Source organism: Vespula pensylvanica, chromosome 7 (genome assembly GCF_014466175.1).
Source record: "Vespula pensylvanica isolate Volc-1 chromosome 7, ASM1446617v1, whole genome shotgun sequence".
Lineage (NCBI taxonomy): Eukaryota > Metazoa > Arthropoda > Insecta > Hymenoptera > Vespidae > Vespula > Vespula pensylvanica.
In genome coordinates this window covers 2,938,937-2,959,702 of record NC_057691.1, presented here as the reverse complement: position 1 = coordinate 2,959,702, position 20,766 = coordinate 2,938,937, and the positions used below count along the sequence as shown (strand labels likewise).

At 27.2% G+C, this 20,766-nt stretch overlaps 5 protein-coding genes across 9 annotated transcripts; 1 reads left to right on the top strand and 4 right to left on the bottom strand.

Annotated features, from left to right (window-relative positions):
• Positions 1 to 221: 221 nt before the first annotated feature.
• LOC122630776 (vacuolar protein sorting-associated protein 37A) lies at positions 222 to 2,422 on the bottom strand. Its single transcript, XM_043815660.1, has 5 exons — positions 2,192 to 2,422; positions 1,638 to 1,827; positions 1,416 to 1,530; positions 776 to 1,303; positions 222 to 650 (listed from the first exon to the last, which is right to left on the bottom strand). Exons 1-5 carry the CDS (start codon positions 2,278 to 2,280, stop codon positions 304 to 306), a joined length of 1,269 nt encoding a protein of 422 aa, XP_043671595.1. The 5' UTR covers positions 2,281 to 2,422; the 3' UTR covers positions 222 to 303.
• A 939-nt stretch (positions 2,423 to 3,361) lies between these two features.
• Positions 3,362 to 5,297, bottom strand: LOC122630430 (CCA tRNA nucleotidyltransferase 1, mitochondrial). 3 transcript variants are annotated; one of them, XM_043814912.1, is made up of 4 exons: positions 4,984 to 5,297; positions 4,288 to 4,795; positions 4,179 to 4,224; positions 3,362 to 4,107 (listed from the first exon to the last, which is right to left on the bottom strand). In XM_043814912.1, exons 1-4 carry the CDS (start codon positions 5,044 to 5,046, stop codon positions 3,378 to 3,380), a joined length of 1,347 nt encoding a protein of 448 aa, XP_043670847.1. In that variant the 5' UTR covers positions 5,047 to 5,297; the 3' UTR covers positions 3,362 to 3,377. The 3 variants fall into 3 exon arrangements, with proteins under 3 accessions (XP_043670847.1, XP_043670846.1, XP_043670848.1); XM_043814911.1 differs by having other exon boundaries at positions 4,179 to 4,795; positions 4,984 to 5,294; XM_043814913.1 differs by lacking the exon at positions 4,984 to 5,297 and having other exon boundaries at positions 4,179 to 4,947.
• Positions 5,298 to 6,254: 957 nt separating this feature from the next.
• On the bottom strand, positions 6,255 to 13,836 carry LOC122630429 (protein mahjong). 3 transcript variants are annotated; one of them, XM_043814909.1, is made up of 16 exons: positions 13,739 to 13,836; positions 12,904 to 13,173; positions 11,376 to 12,749; positions 11,092 to 11,301; positions 10,811 to 10,977; positions 10,506 to 10,746; positions 10,271 to 10,393; positions 9,863 to 10,162; positions 9,569 to 9,766; positions 9,192 to 9,433; positions 8,858 to 9,109; positions 8,588 to 8,777; positions 8,227 to 8,520; positions 7,722 to 8,130; positions 7,401 to 7,640; positions 6,255 to 7,254 (listed from the first exon to the last, which is right to left on the bottom strand). In XM_043814909.1, exons 2-16 carry the CDS (start codon positions 13,162 to 13,164, stop codon positions 7,034 to 7,036), a joined length of 4,722 nt encoding a protein of 1,573 aa, XP_043670844.1. In that variant the 5' UTR covers positions 13,165 to 13,173; positions 13,739 to 13,836; the 3' UTR covers positions 6,255 to 7,033. The 3 variants fall into 3 exon arrangements, with proteins under 3 accessions (XP_043670844.1, XP_043670843.1, XP_043670842.1); XM_043814908.1 differs by having other exon boundaries at positions 13,668 to 13,820; XM_043814907.1 differs by having other exon boundaries at positions 13,549 to 13,792.
• A 1,324-nt stretch (positions 13,837 to 15,160) lies between these two features.
• Positions 15,161 to 18,881, bottom strand: LOC122630400 (ferritin subunit). The gene is made up of 5 exons (XM_043814863.1): positions 18,570 to 18,881; positions 16,167 to 16,285; positions 15,903 to 16,073; positions 15,692 to 15,832; positions 15,161 to 15,602 (listed from the first exon to the last, which is right to left on the bottom strand). The coding sequence occupies exons 1-5, from the start codon at positions 18,640 to 18,642 to the stop codon at positions 15,447 to 15,449; spliced, it is 660 nt and encodes a 219-aa protein (XP_043670798.1). The 5' UTR covers positions 18,643 to 18,881; the 3' UTR covers positions 15,161 to 15,446.
• Positions 18,882 to 18,953: 72 nt separating this feature from the next.
• On the top strand, positions 18,954 to 20,722 carry LOC122630399 (ferritin-2 heavy chain). The gene is made up of 4 exons (XM_043814862.1): positions 18,954 to 19,102; positions 19,731 to 19,838; positions 19,951 to 20,228; positions 20,294 to 20,722. The coding sequence occupies exons 2-4, from the start codon at positions 19,736 to 19,738 to the stop codon at positions 20,585 to 20,587; spliced, it is 675 nt and encodes a 224-aa protein (XP_043670797.1). The 5' UTR covers positions 18,954 to 19,102; positions 19,731 to 19,735; the 3' UTR covers positions 20,588 to 20,722.
• The last annotated feature ends 44 nt before the right edge of the window (positions 20,723 to 20,766 follow it).

Here is a 20,766-nt window from a genome sequence, read left to right as displayed (position 1 = left end):
CATCATATATTGCAGCATGGTATCTGTCAAATTTACATTTAGTAAACTTCTGTATTTATTATCTTTTTACACCGTTTATGGAATGCTACCAGTTTGAATTAATTCAAGAAATTGTGTGTAACAGGCAGTAATACAACATAATTATGTTATAAAAATCGTATTTCTCTCTCTGCCAGCGAGTGCTCTAATAATATAGATATTTGATAAATATACGAATGCTATTCGAGTTCAAATTATTATTTAATTTATCTAGAGATTATTTACAATTTGTTCGTTTCATAGAAAAAATGATTATATATTAATTCAATAACCAGCTCGTTTCAATTCGTTCAATTGATGGGCCAATTTTTCTTCTTTAGTCCTTCTTGCTTGTCCTAATTTCCGACATTCGATATACGTGCTAAGAAATCGCTCTACGTCAACTTTTCCATTTAGAAAATCTTCCGCGATTTTTTCACTTTCTTCGTGACTTTCATCCGCTGCTTGCCTTAGGCATTCTTTTATCTGATCTGGTGTGAAGATTTCTGACAATTTATTGTATCGTTGTATTAGTTGGTCATATCTAGCTTTTAATACAGCTACCGTTCGTATTTTTTCTGCAACATTAGCTTGTAATTGTTTTAATTCAGGTTCCTTTGCTACATTGGCTTCTAGGATAGAAAAAAATATTATAAAAAAATTTACTATTATTATTTTATTATTAATATACTATTAATTTCTTTTTCTTCGCATATACACCTACATATAAGTATCACAGTTTCATTTTATTACATACCTGCTGTCTTTTCTACCCAATCAATAGTATCTTCAATAGCCATATTAACATCCTTTAATTGGGAATGTTTTTCAAGAAATTCATCCTGCCTATCTTCATCTTCATTAAGTTTTTTCAATTCCTCATTGGACAAATTATTTAGTTCAGGGAATACAAAACTTTGCACAGCTTTTACTTGTGCACAGCTTGGTAACGTTGCATGATAGTTGGTATTTGAATAATGTGAATTAAGGTATGCTGTTCTTTGTTGATTTGTTGTATATCGAGAAGGGCTGGCATTGTGAAGTGTATTACTTCTTGAGGATGAAATAAATGTTGAATGCTGTGATGTAGAGCCAAATGTTTTTGACTGGTTGTCTGTGACATATGTACTGCCAGAATTTGTATTATTATAGTTATAAATGCAAGGATTTGTACCAGAAGTTGAATACTGTGGAAACTGTGTATTATAATATGAGTTGTAAGAAGTAGGTGGAATATCTGCATATTGTTGGAGCGAGTAAGATGGCGAATTTCTTTCTTGTAAGTCTGTAACAGGATTAATTATTCGTTCATACATTAAAAATTAATTTGACAAAATTTATTCATTGAAAAATATAAAATAAAACAGTAAAGGAACTTTTAAGAGATATATACATACCTCTATGTGATTTGGCAGATCCAGGCGAAATATATTCTATTACCTGAGGCGGATTTTTACTGAATTCTCTAATGATAGCTTGAACAACACGACCAAGATCACTATGCACTGTAAACTAAAACATTTGTGATGATAATTATATAATAATATTTATCTCTCTATAGAAATATATATAAAAATAGAATTTAATATAAAATTTGCTTATAACTTAATGTAATTTACATTAAGTAATCCTGGTGCACTAATGATTTCACTGTGTTCATTACACCAAGGATGATTTATCGGCGGGGAAACTCTAAGAACTGGCTTTTCAAGCGGAAATTCTGGTGACAAAGAAACCATGATAGCCATACGCCTTTCTCCAGCATTGAATTGTACTTGATATTCCACATCTTCTCGCAATTCTGCTACACTATAGGACATAAAAAATAAAAATAAATTAGAACAAACGTTTGATTATTCGTTCGACCTTGAAAGTATTTTTTTACTATATTGAACCACAATGCAATATTAAAGAATGCAAATATATAAAAAATTATTATATTTTATTATTTTAACTTTTGCAAAATAAAATCTATTAAAAAACTAATAAATATATATAGGTGCATCTGTTTTTCCTAAAATATAGATAATGTCTTTCCACATCATAATGTTATAATATCTTCGAATATTTTGAATAATTTAATTATTTTATTAATAATTAGATAATAATATTATAAATGTTCCACCTACAAGTAAAATTAATAAGAGGTTACGATAAAGGCATACTATCTTACTTGTCGTTAAAAATTTTCAAGGTGTCGATTTGACGTTTTCTCTTAACAGCGACATTTTCATTTTCTCCACGGAATATTCGCGATATCATTTAAGAGAACTAATTTTGGATAAATCATTCGCTTAACTGTCGATCTCCCTGTCAATGCAACCATCCAGTAGAAACAGCTGTTTTAACCTCGCTAAGCTTGTGTAGGAACTAAGAAATATTCTCTGGAACATATATACGTATATAGTCATATACGAATATACATTCTTACAATGTAGTGACGCATATACATATTTATATCACATAAATCATTGAATGCATTTGTAGAAGATCACGAAGAGACTACAATTTTCTACAACCGTGACATCTATCGATAAAGCAAAAAACTTCTCGCTTCTTAAACATTTAGATAGATATAGCTGTAAAATAGGACAAAATATGAACTATAAGTGCAATAAGGAAACATTCTGCACCTATTGAATAGGTTATAAGCTTGTGTATCCTTCCTATGCGTAAATAATACAACCAGAAATTTTTGTATATAGTAAAATAGTAATACATCTGAAAAAAGCAAGAAAAAAACCAGCTTAATTCTCTTTATTACGCAGAGAATTTTTTAATATTAATGACTTGGGCACATTTCATCTAAAGAGAATAGTATTTTTCACTGGAAAAAAAAATATAAAAAAGAAACATAAAAAGTATATATATTATATACGTACACAAGATAGAGTAATATTTTCAATGAGATTCTTTATAAAAAAAATATTAATCCATATATTGTCGAAAAATTATTAGTTTAGGAGATATTTTAATTTAAATATTGTTAAGAAATCATGTACAGAAATATGACTAAACATAGTAAGAGTAATACTAATAAAACAAGCTTTATTTGTATGCATAAACTGTTCCCGAGGAAACATCATTTTTTAACATGACTTTTTGGAAAAAAAAATAATGCTTTTTCAAAAATTCTAGAAAGTCATGTTCTCACTTAAACTTTCATTTTTACAATAAACGCTTGTTCATCAAAATCAGACAAGAATTAAGTCTATACTCATTGTTAGAATAAAGCATTATAAAATCAAAAATGATGAACAGGCTTAATGATGCATAATAATAATTTAATTTCACCATAATTTATTGAAATATATATAAAATTAAAATAATAAAAAACAACACATTATCATTTTTTCCACTTATTTTTTACTTTCTTTCAATTCATGCACTATTAGTTCTACATGTTTTATAAGTTCTTCAAAGTTAATTTTAAAATCTTGATCAAACCATATTTCTTTTAAATTACATAAGACTGGTCCTACCATTTTTGCATGTGGTACATATGATTTTATCATATGACCATTTATTGGAAACTTTGGAATTATCCATTTATTAATTTCATTATAGAATTCTACCATTCCTCTATATTTTAATACTTCACATACAAATTCTTTTGTATCTGATACTTTAAGTTTTGAATTTATTATTAGAAGCTGATATGGCCTTAATGGTTTTTCACAAGGTTTTGGTTCTCTATGTTGAATCAAAAATAATGCTAAGTTTCTTTCATAAGCAGAGAACTTTAATCTCTTATGCAAGGTCATTACTTCTTCTTCATTTTTTAATAATGAAGTAATTAAAGTTATGGCATGTAGTTTAAGTGAGTTATTCAATGCACGATAGTAAACAGTTTTAAAATTTTCTATATCTGGTTCTTTTGGAAGTCCTATATATGATGCAGCACCACATTCTATCATTTTCAACATTAATTCTCCACCATATCTACCATCCAAAATTTTTTTCCATTCAGACCATATTCGTTCACCAGAAATAAATTCTAATCCTGAAACATTTTCTTTTATTGCTTTTATAGTATTTTCATCAAATTCTTCAGGGTTGTTTGTGATCCTACCATAGAATCTAAAATACCTGTAAATTGTAATAAATGTTAAGTTTAATATAGAATTATTTAATATTAAAAAAAAAAAAACTATTCATACCTTAAAATTCTGAGGTAATCTTCTTGTATTCTGCTTATAGGATTGCCTACAAATACAATTCTTCTTTTTTGCAAATCATCGTATCCATAAAAATAATCATATACGTTACCCTCAAGGTCAAGAAACATTGAATTAATAGTAAGATCACGCCTATTAGCATCTAATTTCCAATTAGTGGTAAATTGAACTTCAGCGTGTCGGCCATCAGTTACAAGATCAATTCTCAAAGTAGTAATTTCAAAGTTTTCTTTGTCATTAATCCTCGCAGTAATAGTACCATGTTTTTCACCTTTTGTATTTATCATTCTTATATCTTCCTTTGTAAATAAATCTTTCATTTGTTCTGGCGTTGCAGTAGTAGCAAAATCAAGATCTGTTGGCTTTAGATCCATAAGAATATCACGTACAGCACCTCCTGCAATTCTTAATGGATAATTGTATTTTTTAAATAACTCTGATAAAATATTTAATTCTGGTGTGAAAATAGAATGAAATATAGGAACATCCAATTTCATGATGACGGGATTGTCTCGTGATGATGGTTGTATTTCATTTTCCATTCTAATCCTTATTTTTTTGCTTTTATTTGTACATAAATATCTTAATATGCTATCTTGCTGCAAATAAGTGATCAACAATTATTTCAAACTTAATAAAATGATAATTTGTTAATTACAATTTCAATAAATATTTAATTATTTTATATTATATATATTTAATAACAAATTTTTTAATGACACTGAAAAAAGTTCTTTTTAATTTCAGCGAAGAATCTAACCTAACAGCAACAAAACCATATACTCACGTATATTGGCTTCTGGCGAAAAACACATTTTATAGATCGGACAAAGTAAAATAAAAATATCATAATAAATGTAATATCAGCTTATTTATTCTAAGATCATGATTTTATTGAAGATTATAATCTAAAGCATTACAAATCGTATCTGAATGACATGAAAGCAACTTCTGAACCACGCATGTAATTCATCTGAATTACTTAATAATATTGCACGTTTTTAAAATTGTATATGCAATAATGCAATAATGACAGTTATATGATTACAATTATGATTAATCTTTATAAAATTGTATTTATTTTTGCAATTCTAATATTTTCTTTTCTTTATTTTATTTACACATTTGAAATTGTTAATATTAGATCATATATTACCAAATCATACATTATTATAATATTAACAGATGTGACAAACTTCATTTAGGTGCGCAAATAAATTCAACCTTATTTATTATATGACAAAATTCACCGAAATCTTTCAGTTTTATATTTATATAAAAAAATTTCATAATTAACTAATTAATTAATTAATAATAAATAAAATTTAGTAAATTAGTACCTAATAAATAAATAACGATAAATAAAAAAGGAGAATCACGTTTCTATTAAAGTTAAAAAAATCGTAGGTTTTACAGCAATCAAAAATGAATTAACCTTACACTGGCAAATTGCAATTCATTTTATTACATAGTCATAATCTATACAAATTAGATAATTATTAATATGAATGACAAATTTAAACTGACTTTTTACAAGGTATAATTTATATATATATATATATATTTATTATTCCTTATTTATAGAAATAATTTTCATTCATTGAGGTGAAATGTTTTTTGTTTTTCTTTCTTTTTTTTTTATATTATTGACACAAGATTTCAAAATATGAAAAAATTTAAAAAGGAAACAAAATAAAAAACATAGAATGTTTAATCTATTGTAGTTCCATAATTAAGTTTTTTGATTATTGCTAGAACAATTAAGTATTTAAATATTTACTTGTGAGAATTTTCGAACATATACATATTTGCAAAAATATAATGTTTTTTTAATATTTATGTATCGGATCTCTGTAAGAATTTGCATGACTTAATACGTGATCTTCATTTCCATTCATTGAAATATTTATATAAACATATGCATTATAATCTAAAAGTAATGCACTTATCGGCACATATGAATATATGAAAAAAAAATTCAAGATTTATTAATTTTTAATCCAATTTTGAGAATAGGTTTTAGGAACGTACACAATGTTTTAAAAAGTTTCTCATTAATACAATTAAGTTAAGAAATCCATTTACTTACGGACGAAGCGTAATCTTTACATAAGCAGTATTGGTACTTTGGTAACAGAAGATTCTAAAATTTAATGATACTGTACAGAAAGGAATGAATTATTGTTGCAATCTTCAGTGGCTAAAAAATATATATTATAAATTTATATTTTAAATCCCTGAAGATATAAGAAATGTCAGATAAAACCATCAGATTAAATAATACGTGCATCCAAAGTTCGTTAAACTTATATTTCTTGTAAATTCCATAACTTTAACATATATTTTTTTTTTTTTTGATACTTTATACAGTGGTAATATGGATCTTATTAACTTTCAGTATGAACATTTTAATGATTAACGACTTACAATAATGGCGTTAATAAAATGGAAATGCCGTTTTTATAAAATTACTCATTTCACATATCCTTGGCTACTTTGTTTTAAGTTTCTCTCTATTTTTTCTGTCAACCGATTTTCTTACTGGCGAACCAAAAGCGATAGAACGAAAATAATGATTTCTTTTAAGCTTGAACACAAGTCCCTGTAATTATCGCACAATAAAAAATTCGTGTTAACAGTTACAGTTCATTTCCTCATTCATTATATAGATTCTTAAGAGATCTATATATCATACTTCAATTAAGTATGACTACATCAATTATAACTCAATGATATAGAGTTATAGAGCAATCATAGTATATTTTTACTTTCATTTCATGTAAGAATGCATCAAAAAATCTTTTGATCCGGAATGAACAGATCCTTGGTAATAATGTTCATGAAAATAAAATTTCAAAATCATCCATGTCCGATAATGAAATATCATCCGAGAGATCATTGATATCAAGACTGGGCTCATAATCTGGACTATCATCTGCTGAATCATCACCATTTGCACCATCTTCATCTTCATCCTCATCATCTTCATTATCTTCTCTGTCATTTTGTTCATTATCTTCTCCATTTTCTTCTGCTGCTGCATCAGCATTATCACCATCTATTTTGACAAAATAATTTTAAGATAGTAATAAAGTTATATATTACACATTCTAATAAATATTGTAACAGCATAATTCACAAATGTATATATGATTTTTTTTTTTTTTTTTTTTTAAATATAATAGTGATTAAGCAAAAATGTACCATCTGCATTGTTATCATCAGATGCAGAATTTGATCCATCATCATCACTAGCATCAAGATCATCATCATCATCATCTTCTTCAGCTTCATCTTCATCGTCCCTTCGCCTTCCAACATCATATAATCTGACACAGGATTCTTGTATACTATCAAATTCTCCCAAATTTTCAACTATAGCAATTTGTGTATCAAATTTATTGCATGCTAAATCGTAAACTCCTCTTTTTACATCACACGTTGCTACAAGTTTATAAAATTAATATTTTATTATATTTAAAGAAATGTCTAATTAATACTTTTGCTTTAATAAAAATTACATACCAATGTTGCTATAATCTAATGCATCTAATGTTTTGAATGATGTTACATAATGTGATTCGTCTTCACTTTCTTGATCTAATGATACTGCATATATGATATTATTAACAGGTGAAAAGATAACTTCCATTTGATCAAGTGTAGGGACAGTTTTAAGAAGATGAAATGTACGTAAATCCCATACTTCTGTATTTGATACTACTTCTGTACCATTGGGGTGAAATACTCCATTTAAAGTTTGATTAAGTTTATCAAATTTATGTATTTCTTTACCAGAATTGACATCCCATAATATTCCATCACTTAAGACCAATTCATCGTTCATACTAAATGTTGCCCGATTTTTTGTATATTGATTGGAAATAGAAGGTGTTAATGTCATTAGAAGTTTACCAGTTGCTATATCGTATATCTGCAATAAAAAATAATATGAGTATATTCGATAATTTATAATAATAAATATATTAAATAATTAATAATGTAGTCCGTTATTAAAGAGATTACTTACAGTAGCACTTTCTCCTTGTGTACCAATTATTCTATCTTGCATCTTTCCAAATTCCACATAATCTTCATTTTCTAAAGATAACTTCATGTCAAAGAATGCTCCAATACTCCAAAGAGCTGACATAGGACTTCTCCAAGCAGTTGATGTTAACAATAGATTACCTCGTTGATTGCACTCCATATGATATACATATGATTCATAGCACTGATATGTCGCTTCCTCTACTCCTGTATGAGCATTGAACATTTTCACATCTCCATTATATGTGCCTAACATGAGGTATTGTTGACAAGGCTGTAACACAAAATAAGAATTATTTATCTATATAAATCTATAGACACAATATAAATTTATTACTTACCGTAAAAATACAACAAGTAAATGTCCCATCAATATCAGTTGGACGAAAGGTTTTCACAGGACAGAAACGACTATATATATACCTTCTATCTAATCGTCTACCGTCCATTCCTAGTGCTCTTCTTGTTAGTCTTACAGTTACATTTGTAGGTGTGGAATTCTTTGTACATGGATCTGGGCACTTATGAGGCCTAGAATATATAATTATTTATGAAAAAATATTTTTTTCTTTTTAATCAATTCGGTTACTTCTGTAATCTTGCAAACTTACTCAAAAAGATTAAATTGAGGACACGTAACCATAGGATTTTTACAGAGAGCATGTTGATTAGTTAAGTATTCTGTTATAATTGAATCAAGAGTAATTGTAGATAGATTGGAAGTAGCAACTCCAGTAATTCCTCCACCCCCAGGATCTCTAGAAATTTGTTTTTGTAATGACCTACAACTACTTGATTGTAATTGTAATGAGGATTGACTGTTTACTGGTAGAAATGGTGGCCTGTCATTTTGTACTGATTTCCTATGAAATTATAGTCATTATTTTACACATTACATCATTTAAATTTCAACATATTTAAAATAAAAAGTATATTGACTCTTACTTCTGATTAATTTGTAACTTAATTGGTTGATTAATGTTATTAGTGGCATTTTGATTAAGAGTATCAGCTAGTTTTACTCGAATTCCACTATTACTAGATGATGAACTGGTACAGGAAGCAGAATGAGAAATAAAACGAGTAGAAGACGAAGGAGTAGTATTTCTACAATTAGTTTCTCTTTGATTACATCTGCTTGTATTATACAAATTAACAGGAGCACCAGGAGAAAATCCATTTCTCATCTATAAATGTAATAAATAATTATAAAATCAATATCACTGAGAAATCAGCAAATCAATTCGTATATTGTTTTATACTATAAATATTAAATTATAAAAAATTATAAAGAATAACTAATCTTTTTAGTTTTTACTTACTCCTACATTTGCAGGACTCCTATAAGTAAATGGTTGGTAATTTGTTAATGGTTTCATAACAGCTGGTGAATCTAGATTGGCTTCTCTATATAATGTTGAAGCAGTATCACTTAAACCTTTTGACACAAGATGTTGATATATTAATTGATTGAGCTGTTGTTCATTGTATTGAATTCTTGTTTGGGCAACAACATTTGCCTATAACATAAACAAAATCAGGAAATAATTTTACTTCTTATATAAAATAATTTTTTTTTTATATTTAGTAAACTTCTATATAAAAATTTTACTTACTCTATGTAAGCTGACTAAAGAGATTTCATATTCAGCACCTGTTGGCTTTGCTTTACCTGATACTCTTTCCATCAATTCAAGTGCATATTTTTGAAACATGACATGTTCTTGCCTCTTTTCTTGTAAAATTGGATCCTTCATAAGTGCTTGTATTTGACCATCTGTAAACATTGGTAATTTACTAATAATTTGTCTAACTTTTTCACTTCTTGCTAGACCAGCAAGTGCTCGACAAGCCAATGCTCGTATACTATCAGCATCCGTGATTGGTGTTTTTACCATCATTAATTGAAGTAAAACCTAATTTAAAAAATATATAAGATTAACAATTTTACGCAAGGCGACAATATACGAAATATAAAGATTATTTATAATATAAAAAAAAGGATGTGTTGATTATGAACTTACCATTATACCATTATTAGATCTTACACTTTCCCAAATTTTTTGTATAAGTTCTTCACTATTATGAATATTAGTCTTTTTTTTGGCTGATCCAGTTACAGAATACCTAGCTACATTTCCACCAACCTTGAAACGATACATATAATATATTAAAAATTAAAAAATATACTAAAAAATAACATAAATCAAATGTGTAGATTTTCTCACGAATATTGCTAATATATTTAAATATTTATACCCTATTTATAGGTGCACAGACACAATTAACAACAGCTCTAAGCGCTGCTCTTTGTACATCTGCATCTGCAATTATTTCACATTCTGCAGCAGCTAGAAGAAGGTTGATTGCCATAGTCATTGACATATCTGGCATATCAACTCTTTCACAAAGTAATAGCATTACTTTAGGAACTACTGAACAAATTGCAATCACATCCAAACAAGAACGAACTGTTTCTGCGCTTGATGTTGAATGAACTCTAAAGAAAAAATAGTTCATTAATTATTAGTAAATATTTCAGTTACAGAAATATCAACACTTACCGCCCACTGTAGTTCCATTCTCGAGCAAATGCAATAATTTGTAATAAAAGTGTAATGCCTCCTAAACGATGGAGTTCTTCTACTGGTGGCCATACAGCTCTTATTGACATTAATTCCTGCAAGATTTCCACTTTTGCTTGCACTTCTTCACTAGTCAATTTACAAGCCTAAAATAATTAATTTTTGAAGAAATAGTTCCATAACAATGTTAATATTTGTAAATTTTATATATGTATACTCAATTTTTTATTATCATATTAGTAATTTAATAAATATATCACCTTATAGGGAGGTAGAGAAGGCTGCCAAGTATCTCGTTCTGCTCTTACATTTTCCACTCTTTGCAATTGTTCAGCCTTTAAATGTAAATGTGCTTCCATATATCGCTTTAATGCAACAGCTACATGCCTTACAATTTGCCGTGATGCACATTCTTCATCATCATTTAAAGCTGGTTCTTCTTCAATATTCAAAATAGGTAAAGTTGATATCTATAATACAAAGGCCGTTTTAGTTTAGAAAGCATTGATACTATGATTATAGAATAAAACAATGTAATACTTACCACATTAAATAATTTTCTCAGACCATCTTGTGCATCAAATTCTTCGAGTATAACTTTGAATGGAAAAGAGAAACCAAAGAACATTGTTGCATGACAGCGTCCTGAATCATGACTTCTTTCTAACAGCCAAAGAGCATATGTGACCAGGTCAGAAATTATGTGTTTTGGTAGTAAACAGACTCTTTCCATTGCATCTTCACAGTATGCTAAATAATAAAGACATATTGATACGCCTGTTGCAGCAACACTTGGTCTTGGAACATCTAATAATTTTTGCAATCCTCCAACATTTAAAAATTCAATTGAAAATTTTTTATGACATAATAATGATGCCAAATATTTCAATGCTTCAAACGCAAGTCGGCTATCTTTTGTTTCACGAACATTTATATATTTCAATATTAAATCAAGTGCATTCTGTTCAAAAACATGACCTAAGAATTCCTGATATTCTCCCATTGGTGTAAGATATCTTAAAATAAGCATTTGACGTGTAGCTAAAGTTGGTGGATGCATTTGAATATTACCAATAACATAAGATTCCATTTCTGCCCAAGATGAATTAGAATTACCTTCTAATAACATAGAAGGTGTATTATTTGTCTGAGATAAATTTGGAGATTTTTGTAAAGCAGGTTTAGCTGACTTTATATTTGTTGAACGTGTACTTTGTTGGCCACTTTGTTTGTTTGATGGTGTTACTTGTAAATTAACAGAATTATTAGTAACTTTAGGAATAGTTTGTGGGGGAGACATAATTTCCGGATAGGAATTATCATTATTTTTTGTAGGTGAAATTATTTCACAATCAGAATCATTTTTCAATTTTTTAACAGGTGGCATCTCATTAGACTGTTGATCACCAACTTCTTCATCAGAAAAGTGTATGTCTTGTGATGAATTTTTTAGAATTCCATTTTCTTTTTTTTCACGAACTTTTCGTTTTCCAGGAACCCCTTTATTCTCGGAATCACATGTATCATTTGTATCTTGGGCAAAATGTGCAAATGGACGTGCATTAGATGCTAGTTGTCTATCTTTTTGTGCTTTTTCTTGCAATTTATGTAGTCGTTGTAACATTAATGGCACCATTTTACCATTTTGTTCTCTAAATCCAGTAGCAATATCTTGTACTTCCATTGCAGCAGCTAGAAGACCAGTTGCATAACTTTGCAAAGGTTCTATACTCTTTTCTGCCCAAGAAAATAATCTGTGTATAAGACCTTCCATATCTGGTTGAAATACTGCCGAAGTTTCTAACCCTGGGAGTATATCTAACATTAGACGACAAGCAGCAATATTTAGTTTTCTAACATCTCTGCCTGTGATACCAGCTCGCGACCAATATGTGTCTCTTAGGTAATCATTTATCAACTATATTAGAAACAAAAGATAATTTATTAATATTGTATTGAATAAGTTATTAAAAAATAATTTTGAATAAACACTTTTCAAAATTATAACTAGATAATATTTTTCAAATTAGATTACTTATATTTATATATTGCACATTTCTTTTTATATTTACCTTCGTCATAAAATTATCTTTTCTAAAAAGAACTTTAAGAATATGTCCAAAATTACATTCTGGATCAGTACGTGATGGATGTCTTTCATCAAAAGGATCTGGATCCATTTTTAGATAATTTTCTGTTTCAAGCTCTATGATCTCAGCTAACCTTTGAAGCGTTGGAATTGGATCATATGTAGGTGATGTATGTTCTTCTTCCCATTGTCGTAAAATTTGTACAACATCCGTTACTTCTGCGAAAGATTCTGCATTTGCCATTTTTCAAATCTACATGCAAAAATAATGTTTGATATAGTAAATGATTTCCACAAATTAGACATTTATTAACAATGTTCATTTTGGAATATAATTTTTGTTTCGTAATTATCACATCCTAGTTGAGATACTATGAGTTTAATTCTAAATATGATATTTTCAACTATAATCTGCAAAAAATACTAATTTTATAATAAAAAAAATTTTAATATTAATAGTTAGAATTAAACATATATATAATATATTTAGTAGAGATATATAAAATAAAATATAAATTTCGATAAAATAAAAATATCGAATAACTATTATAAATAAACAAAATTGTAATGTCCTTAATTATCAATTATGACACTTAGATCATTGTTGCAATTAACAATAAGTTATTACCGCAGATCAAAATAACCTGATGAAGAACTTCGTACACGTTAGAAACTCGTAATTAATATAGTATATAAAAAAGACGTTACTATAGAAAATAAATTAATTGACATATAAAAATGAAATACCAATTCACGAATAAGAAGTTTAAGCAGTTAACAACAGAAAGAAGCCGTATGTACAAATATATAGCGCATGCCTTTTATAGGTTATGACCCATGTACCAAGTGTCTTCCATTCGACTTTAATGTGTCGACACTCCGCGGCGTACATTAGAACTAGCGTCTTTTAGTTTAGTGTGATGTTTAACGTTACAATGGAACTTTGTGATTCTAATATTTTAATTGTGGCAATGCATGTCTGGAATTTTTCAAAATAGTTTAAATTGTTTCAATTTATCCAAGCTTTTTGAAAATGGATGTTTATAATTTATTATAGTTTCATTTTACGTTCACAGAATTTCTATCGTATTCGTTATATCAATTATATAACAAACTTCATTGGTTAAATGTTATAAGATAAATTAGAAGAACGTAAATGAATTTGCTAAATTATCAAAGAACAAAACAATTCAGTTCTAAACAGTTTAGAATGAACACAGAAAAAGTATTTTCACTTAACTAATCGGTGTATATTACTATTCTATATGTTAAAAATTTCCCGCTCTCTGCATTGAGTATAACCAGTATTGCCAATGGCTGGGTATTTTCCTAAAAAGCGGTATTTTTCGAATTGACTCTGACAAATATTTTTGATTAAAAAACACTATTAACGATATAAGATATATATACTCATATATATAAATCATGATAGTTTTTAAGTGACGTTACGATTATTAATAAGAAAAGCATTTTATATAAAGTTCGAATACTTCTTGAAATTGAATAACACTTAGACCTGTATGTATTAAATAAAATATTCTAAATTTTAAATGTATATGAAATATATAAAGAATTAAATAAAAATTGTTTCTTGTTGTGTACAGCGATAGAATTGTCTTTTTTAATTTTTTATCAAAAGCTTTTATAAAAAATAATTATAGATCCGATTGTCTTATGTGCAGCCTGTTAATATCTTCATAATTGATCAGTGAGTTTATTTATTTATTTAAAGATTTATAGGCGTTATTATATCGTAAAACCCATAATTTTACTGTGATTTAAAGATTTTTTGATAAATATTACTGTCGCTGCGTATGTACGTTCTGTACAAATGTATTCATCTTTATAATCGGATGATAGAAAATCTCGTTTAACTCAGGGATTTATAACGATGAATCATAATAATTTGATATAATTATCAGCATTAGTTTTTTCTAATTGCATACTAACGATGATTTAATATGATGATCTAATTATGAGTAACAATCCTGTATTTAAATTGAATCAAGTTATTTAACAAAGAGACTTTCTTTTCGTCTATGTACGAGTATAAGGTTATATATATCGTGTTATTCTGTCAACAAAAAATAATTGAAGAATAACTAATATCGTCAAGAGCATTTTTTATTGTAATAAATTAATATACTATGTATTAATTAAGATTATGTATAGATTCAAATTTATTATGTAGCTTATATTAAATTTTTTATACTGGAAGGAATCACAATAAAACATCAACATCAATCTCAAAATAATATTTATTTGATCATTAGGAATAATATATTTATCATAGAATAACAAACACTGCAAACGTTATTTTATGAATTTCTAAGTTATTGAAGGCCATATTTAGAAATATATTTCATATGAAAAAGCTTACTGAGATATAATGATAGTAACAAAATTATAAATCTAGTATAAACATGTTAAATGACATATATACTATTCTAAATATGGCCACACACTTTTATTATGTTTATTGTATATGTGCATTAAATTAAAATTATATCATATACAGAATAAAAATTAAACTTCACCATTCAAGAGTTTCTTATCAAATAAGAACTCTCCAAGAGGACCATTATTTACAATCATTTTACCCAATGTGGAGATTTTTCCAGCAAGAACACGTTCTCCTTTGTATTGTTCTTCCAAGAATTCTCCAGAAAGATAATCAACCAACTATAATAATACAATAATTAAGAAGTAATTCTCAATAGAATTCCATTTACTTTTTATATGTTCAAAAACTTATTAGAAATTATACTTACATGATAATCATTAAAATTATAATTTGCAGGAGTCTCACAAGTTGTAATGATATCTCGAATGCTACGGGTAACTTTAGCTTCTAAGTTAAGAGCATCTGTAAGTGCATCCATTCCTGAATTCCATTCCTCTCGCACTGGATTCTACAAATAAATATTTATCATTATAAAATTATGAAATTATAAAGTATTTTAATAAATTTATATAACATACCATTTTTACTAATGGGAACTTTAAAAGATCATTAACGTCATTTATAAGTTGACCACGCATCAACAAATATTCTATAAGTTTTATTGCATGTTCTCTTTCTTCGCTTGCATTTTCAAGGAAAAATTTGCTAAATCCAGGACGATTTATAGAATCACGTGCAAAATGCGCACCCTGAAAAAATATTCACAATTTGTTTATATCTACTAATTTTAAAATAATGGGAAAAAAAGAATCTATTTAAAAAATTTTCAATAAATTAGATACCATTGCAAGATAGGTCAAAGAAGCTTCAACCTCAGTTTTGATCTGGGATGTTAAATTTTTTATGCATGGATCCACCATATCCATCCATGATAATGGTACATTCGCAGTTCCTATTGTACCTGAAATTAAATATTTATAAAAATTTATATTGCTTTAATGTTACAAAAAATTCAAAAACTTAATAAATAAATTTTCCAAATATATAAAAATTAAAAATATATTAAATATATTTTTCTGCAGATAAGATTATATATGTGCATATCTTATGTCAGTAAAAAGAACGCCTATATGTATGATAACTAGCTGCAACTCTGACAAAATCAGCTTTCCATTGTACAGTTTAAATGACATGTTCTATTTCTTTTATCTTGCAAATATGATATGGAATATATTATAATAGTATACAAAATAATAATATTATAATAAATAATTAATAAAATCAATAAAATTTATTAAAACAAGCTTATTCTTATTGTACTTATTATTTTTAAAGTTGCATAAAAAAGAAAAGTTATAAAACAAAAAAGAAATGATAATAATATATATAATTAACCATTAATAATATAACTATAACAAAAAAGCAATATAAATTCAATTTAAATAATCCAACAATATTAATAATGTTAATATTTTACTAGTCTTTATAAGTTAATAGCTATCATACTGATATATCTTATTTTAATTTATACAAATTAAATTTTATATTGTTATAATACTATACAAAATTGAGAATAAATCAAAAGCCTAACAATGAGAATTTAAATAGTATGTGCATATTAGCAACTATGTAATAATTTTATCTTTCCAAATATATAAAGTTGCACTAGAGGACAATAAAGAAAATTACACAAGTGGGAAATGGACTTTGGAACGTGGATTAATCAACGCATGTTCATCATCACGCACTTCTTATCAAACAGAGTGCTGGCATTGTGTAAACAAGATGATCTACAATATTGGCTTTCTCAATATATTACAAATATAGATATTGTCACTATTAATTAATCCTTAACTGATTATAAATAAATAATTATATATATAGTTATTTAGTTACATAGTATATTTATAATCATGTAATTAAAAAATTATGTATTTATTATATTTTATTATATTGTAAATGTTATTATATCTATTAACAAATAAACAATTATAAAAAGAAGCTAATAATAAGAAATTAAAAAATATATATAAAATACACAGAATTAAAGGTTAAATAAAAACTCAATGACTGACTTAATTGAATAGATGAAATCACATTTAAATCTGTTATTGTTCATGTGTGTATATTCTATATGATATTATTTCTATATTGTGTTACAATAGCTTAAAGTCACGTTCTATAGATAAATGATAAAATTGAGTGCTTCTTTTATCTTTTAAAAAAAGATTAGAAGAGATAAAAATAATATAAATGATAAAACTTGATACAATTTTCTAAATTATAGATACGAAAATAATGTTATTATGATTTTAATTGGAATAGCATTGAATATAATATATAATTATAAGTAATAATGTATAAATATGTTTTAATTAAGTCTGATTAAAGTCATTCAATTAGATAAAAATATTTCTGATAGCAATTTTATTTGATATAAAAATGATAGTTCAAAGAACATCTTGTGCTCCAGATTATCATGATTGTACTTTTTAAATTATCTTTCAAGGAAAATAGTTCAGTAGATCTTAGTATTGGGTTATTTCAAAATAGTCTTGTTATAAATTAGATGTTGAAATCGATATTCTTAATGAGTATAAATTAAAAATTATATTATTATTACATTTTATTTTCTCGAATATAAAACACATTGTAATTATGTTTGTTTATATACAATGTGTAAATCGAAAAATAGAACATCAAGTAGTGTTAAATTAATGCGTATAACCTAAAAATAATCAAACAATACAATTAACTGCCTGCGTTAAATCAAGTAAACTACGTCAAACAATTTATTTTCCCTTGTTTACTAGCAAGCAAATAAGCAAATAATATCTCTTTTTTTATATTGGGTTCAAATGATTTATTGTCAAACGTTATTGTAAGCATCGTCAGCCATCAATATAAATATTAGACAATAGTTTCATATTCGAATTAAGTTCGCTATCTTCAAAACACAATGTACCAATTGAAAGGAAAAATATTTACGCTAAAAATATTTACATTAAAGATAATGAGAAAATAGAAACGTAATAAACTTCCATAGTATCGATAAAAAAGAGAACTTAGAATAGATAAGTCGATGATAGAAGAGAGCAGACAGAGAGATAGAAAGAGAGAGAGAGAGAGAGAGACAGAGAGAGAGAGAGAGAGAGAGAGAGAGAGAGAGAGAGAGAGAGAGAGAGAGCAAAAAAAGAATAAAAAAAAAAGAATCGGTAAATCTTGTAAATAAAAAATTAACTTACAATGAAATCCACTTTTATCAGAATAACCAAGACAGGTTGATGCAAAAAGAAGAACACAAAGGAGCTTCATCATCGATTACTTCTTACTGCAGGGTTATAGTGCGTAAATTGAAGAAGGGGAACTGTTGACGATCTCTTTCGGATACAACCTTTATACGCACTGGTATAGAAGGCTGTATTCAACCAATTTAAGATGACAAAATGTTCACGAACTAAGCTCGACGAGCAACCATCGATCATCTAATAATCTGTACGTAAATGCGTAACATTCGCAGCTCTCAATTATGACAAAGACACACCAGAATTATTGGAATTTTCACTTTTCCCTCAAACGTCGAGCTACTGCACATGCGCGAATGCGTATCAGGTGACTATGACTGCTACATAAATTTCCCTTACCACGTTCTACATCAAGATCCTACTACTCAGGAGTCCAATGTTCGCATCAGTTAATTAGTAATTCATTGTTGGGAGAACATCGAAGCGAGAGTATTCACGTTCTATCCAACAGTGCAAGAGCATCATTCAGAGAGGTACGTGATAAGATACCATAGATTTTCTACAATACAGTATAGAAGATAAGCATTTTCTCGATGTTTCTTTTTTGTCCAATCTGACTTTTATAATAATGGCGGGTAAAACTAATTCGTCACTCATCCAAGTTTCTATGTAAATAATGTTTTTTCTACTGCGTAATTTGTATGCGATAACGCAATAAGTGAATATATAAGCGATTGATAAAAATAACAAAAATATATTTACAGTTTATATCATCTCGATTTATCACTCCGTTTTTATTTAGTTCGCATTTGTCAAAATACGTTTTTACCATACACTCCAATCGACATAACAATTTTGCTTTATTTGGGAAATAAATAAAATTGTCGATTATCTTTCTGGTTTTTAAAGCGTTTTGGTAAAAATCCACGAAATTATAATATATCTTCTTGTTTACGCTCGTTGATTTAGTCTCAATTTAGAGCATATATATATATATATATATATATATATATAATATAACCAATCTTTCGTATTTATTTTAAAAACAGTTATTATTATATTGAGTTATAAGTAGTATGGTGTTAAAATTGTGTGTTCCCTACTGTGATGTAGTTATATATGATTGTGTTTAATTATAAACTTTTATATTTTTTTCTCTAGCAAAGATGTTTCTACTAGGAATATTATGTGCCCTTTTCATCACTGTCTCAGCAGATTCTTGTTATAGTAAAGTTGAGGAAACTTGTAAATCTGCACTTCCCGCAAATAGTAAGTTATATTCTATAAAAACAAAACAAAAAAAACTAAAATATTTTAATAAAAGACGACATTATCATAAAATGTCTTTAATTGTTAATATTATTAATTATCGTATTTCTAGAAAACTCATTGTTCCCGAATTGTAATGCCACATTTGGAAGTATCAAGGAATTACAGGCCGATCTTCAAGCATACGCAAATGCTCATATTGAATCTAGCTATGAATTATTATTAATGTCAACTCAGTTTGGAAATTATGAATCAAATCGAGATGGCTTTAAAGCATTATATCGTAAACTTTCAGATAAAACGTGGGAAGATGCTATTAATATAATAAAATTCATTACCAAAAGGGGTGGTAGAATGAATTTCAATCAATTGCCACGATATAAGAAAAATGTAAATATACAAGGTTTTTTAATTGTATGTTTTTTTTATATAATTTTGATTAATTTTTTTTGCAGGGGAAGGAGAGTAAAATATTACAGTTTAATGAAATTAATAGTTTAGCTAAAGCACTTGATATTGAAAAACAACTTGCAGAAGAAGCTTTAAATATTCATTCAAAAGCACAACATCACACCAAGCAAGATCCATCTATAGCTCATTATGTAGAAGAACAATTTATGGAACAACAGGCTGATTGTGTGCGTCAATTAGCTGGACATATAAATGATTTGAAGAAACTGTTATTGACAGATCATGATGCTTCTATTTCTGTATTCTTATTTGATGAATATCTTAAGAAAACTGTGTAAATCTTCATAAATTAACAAATTCTATAAATCATTATAAATAATGCACTTATTGATATTTGTGTCTCTCCTATTCAGTTTTTATTTCTTTTACGATTTGTAATATATAAAATTAGGAAGAATAAATATCCAAAAATACTTTTTTCTTTTGTGTAATATCACATACATATATACATGCACAC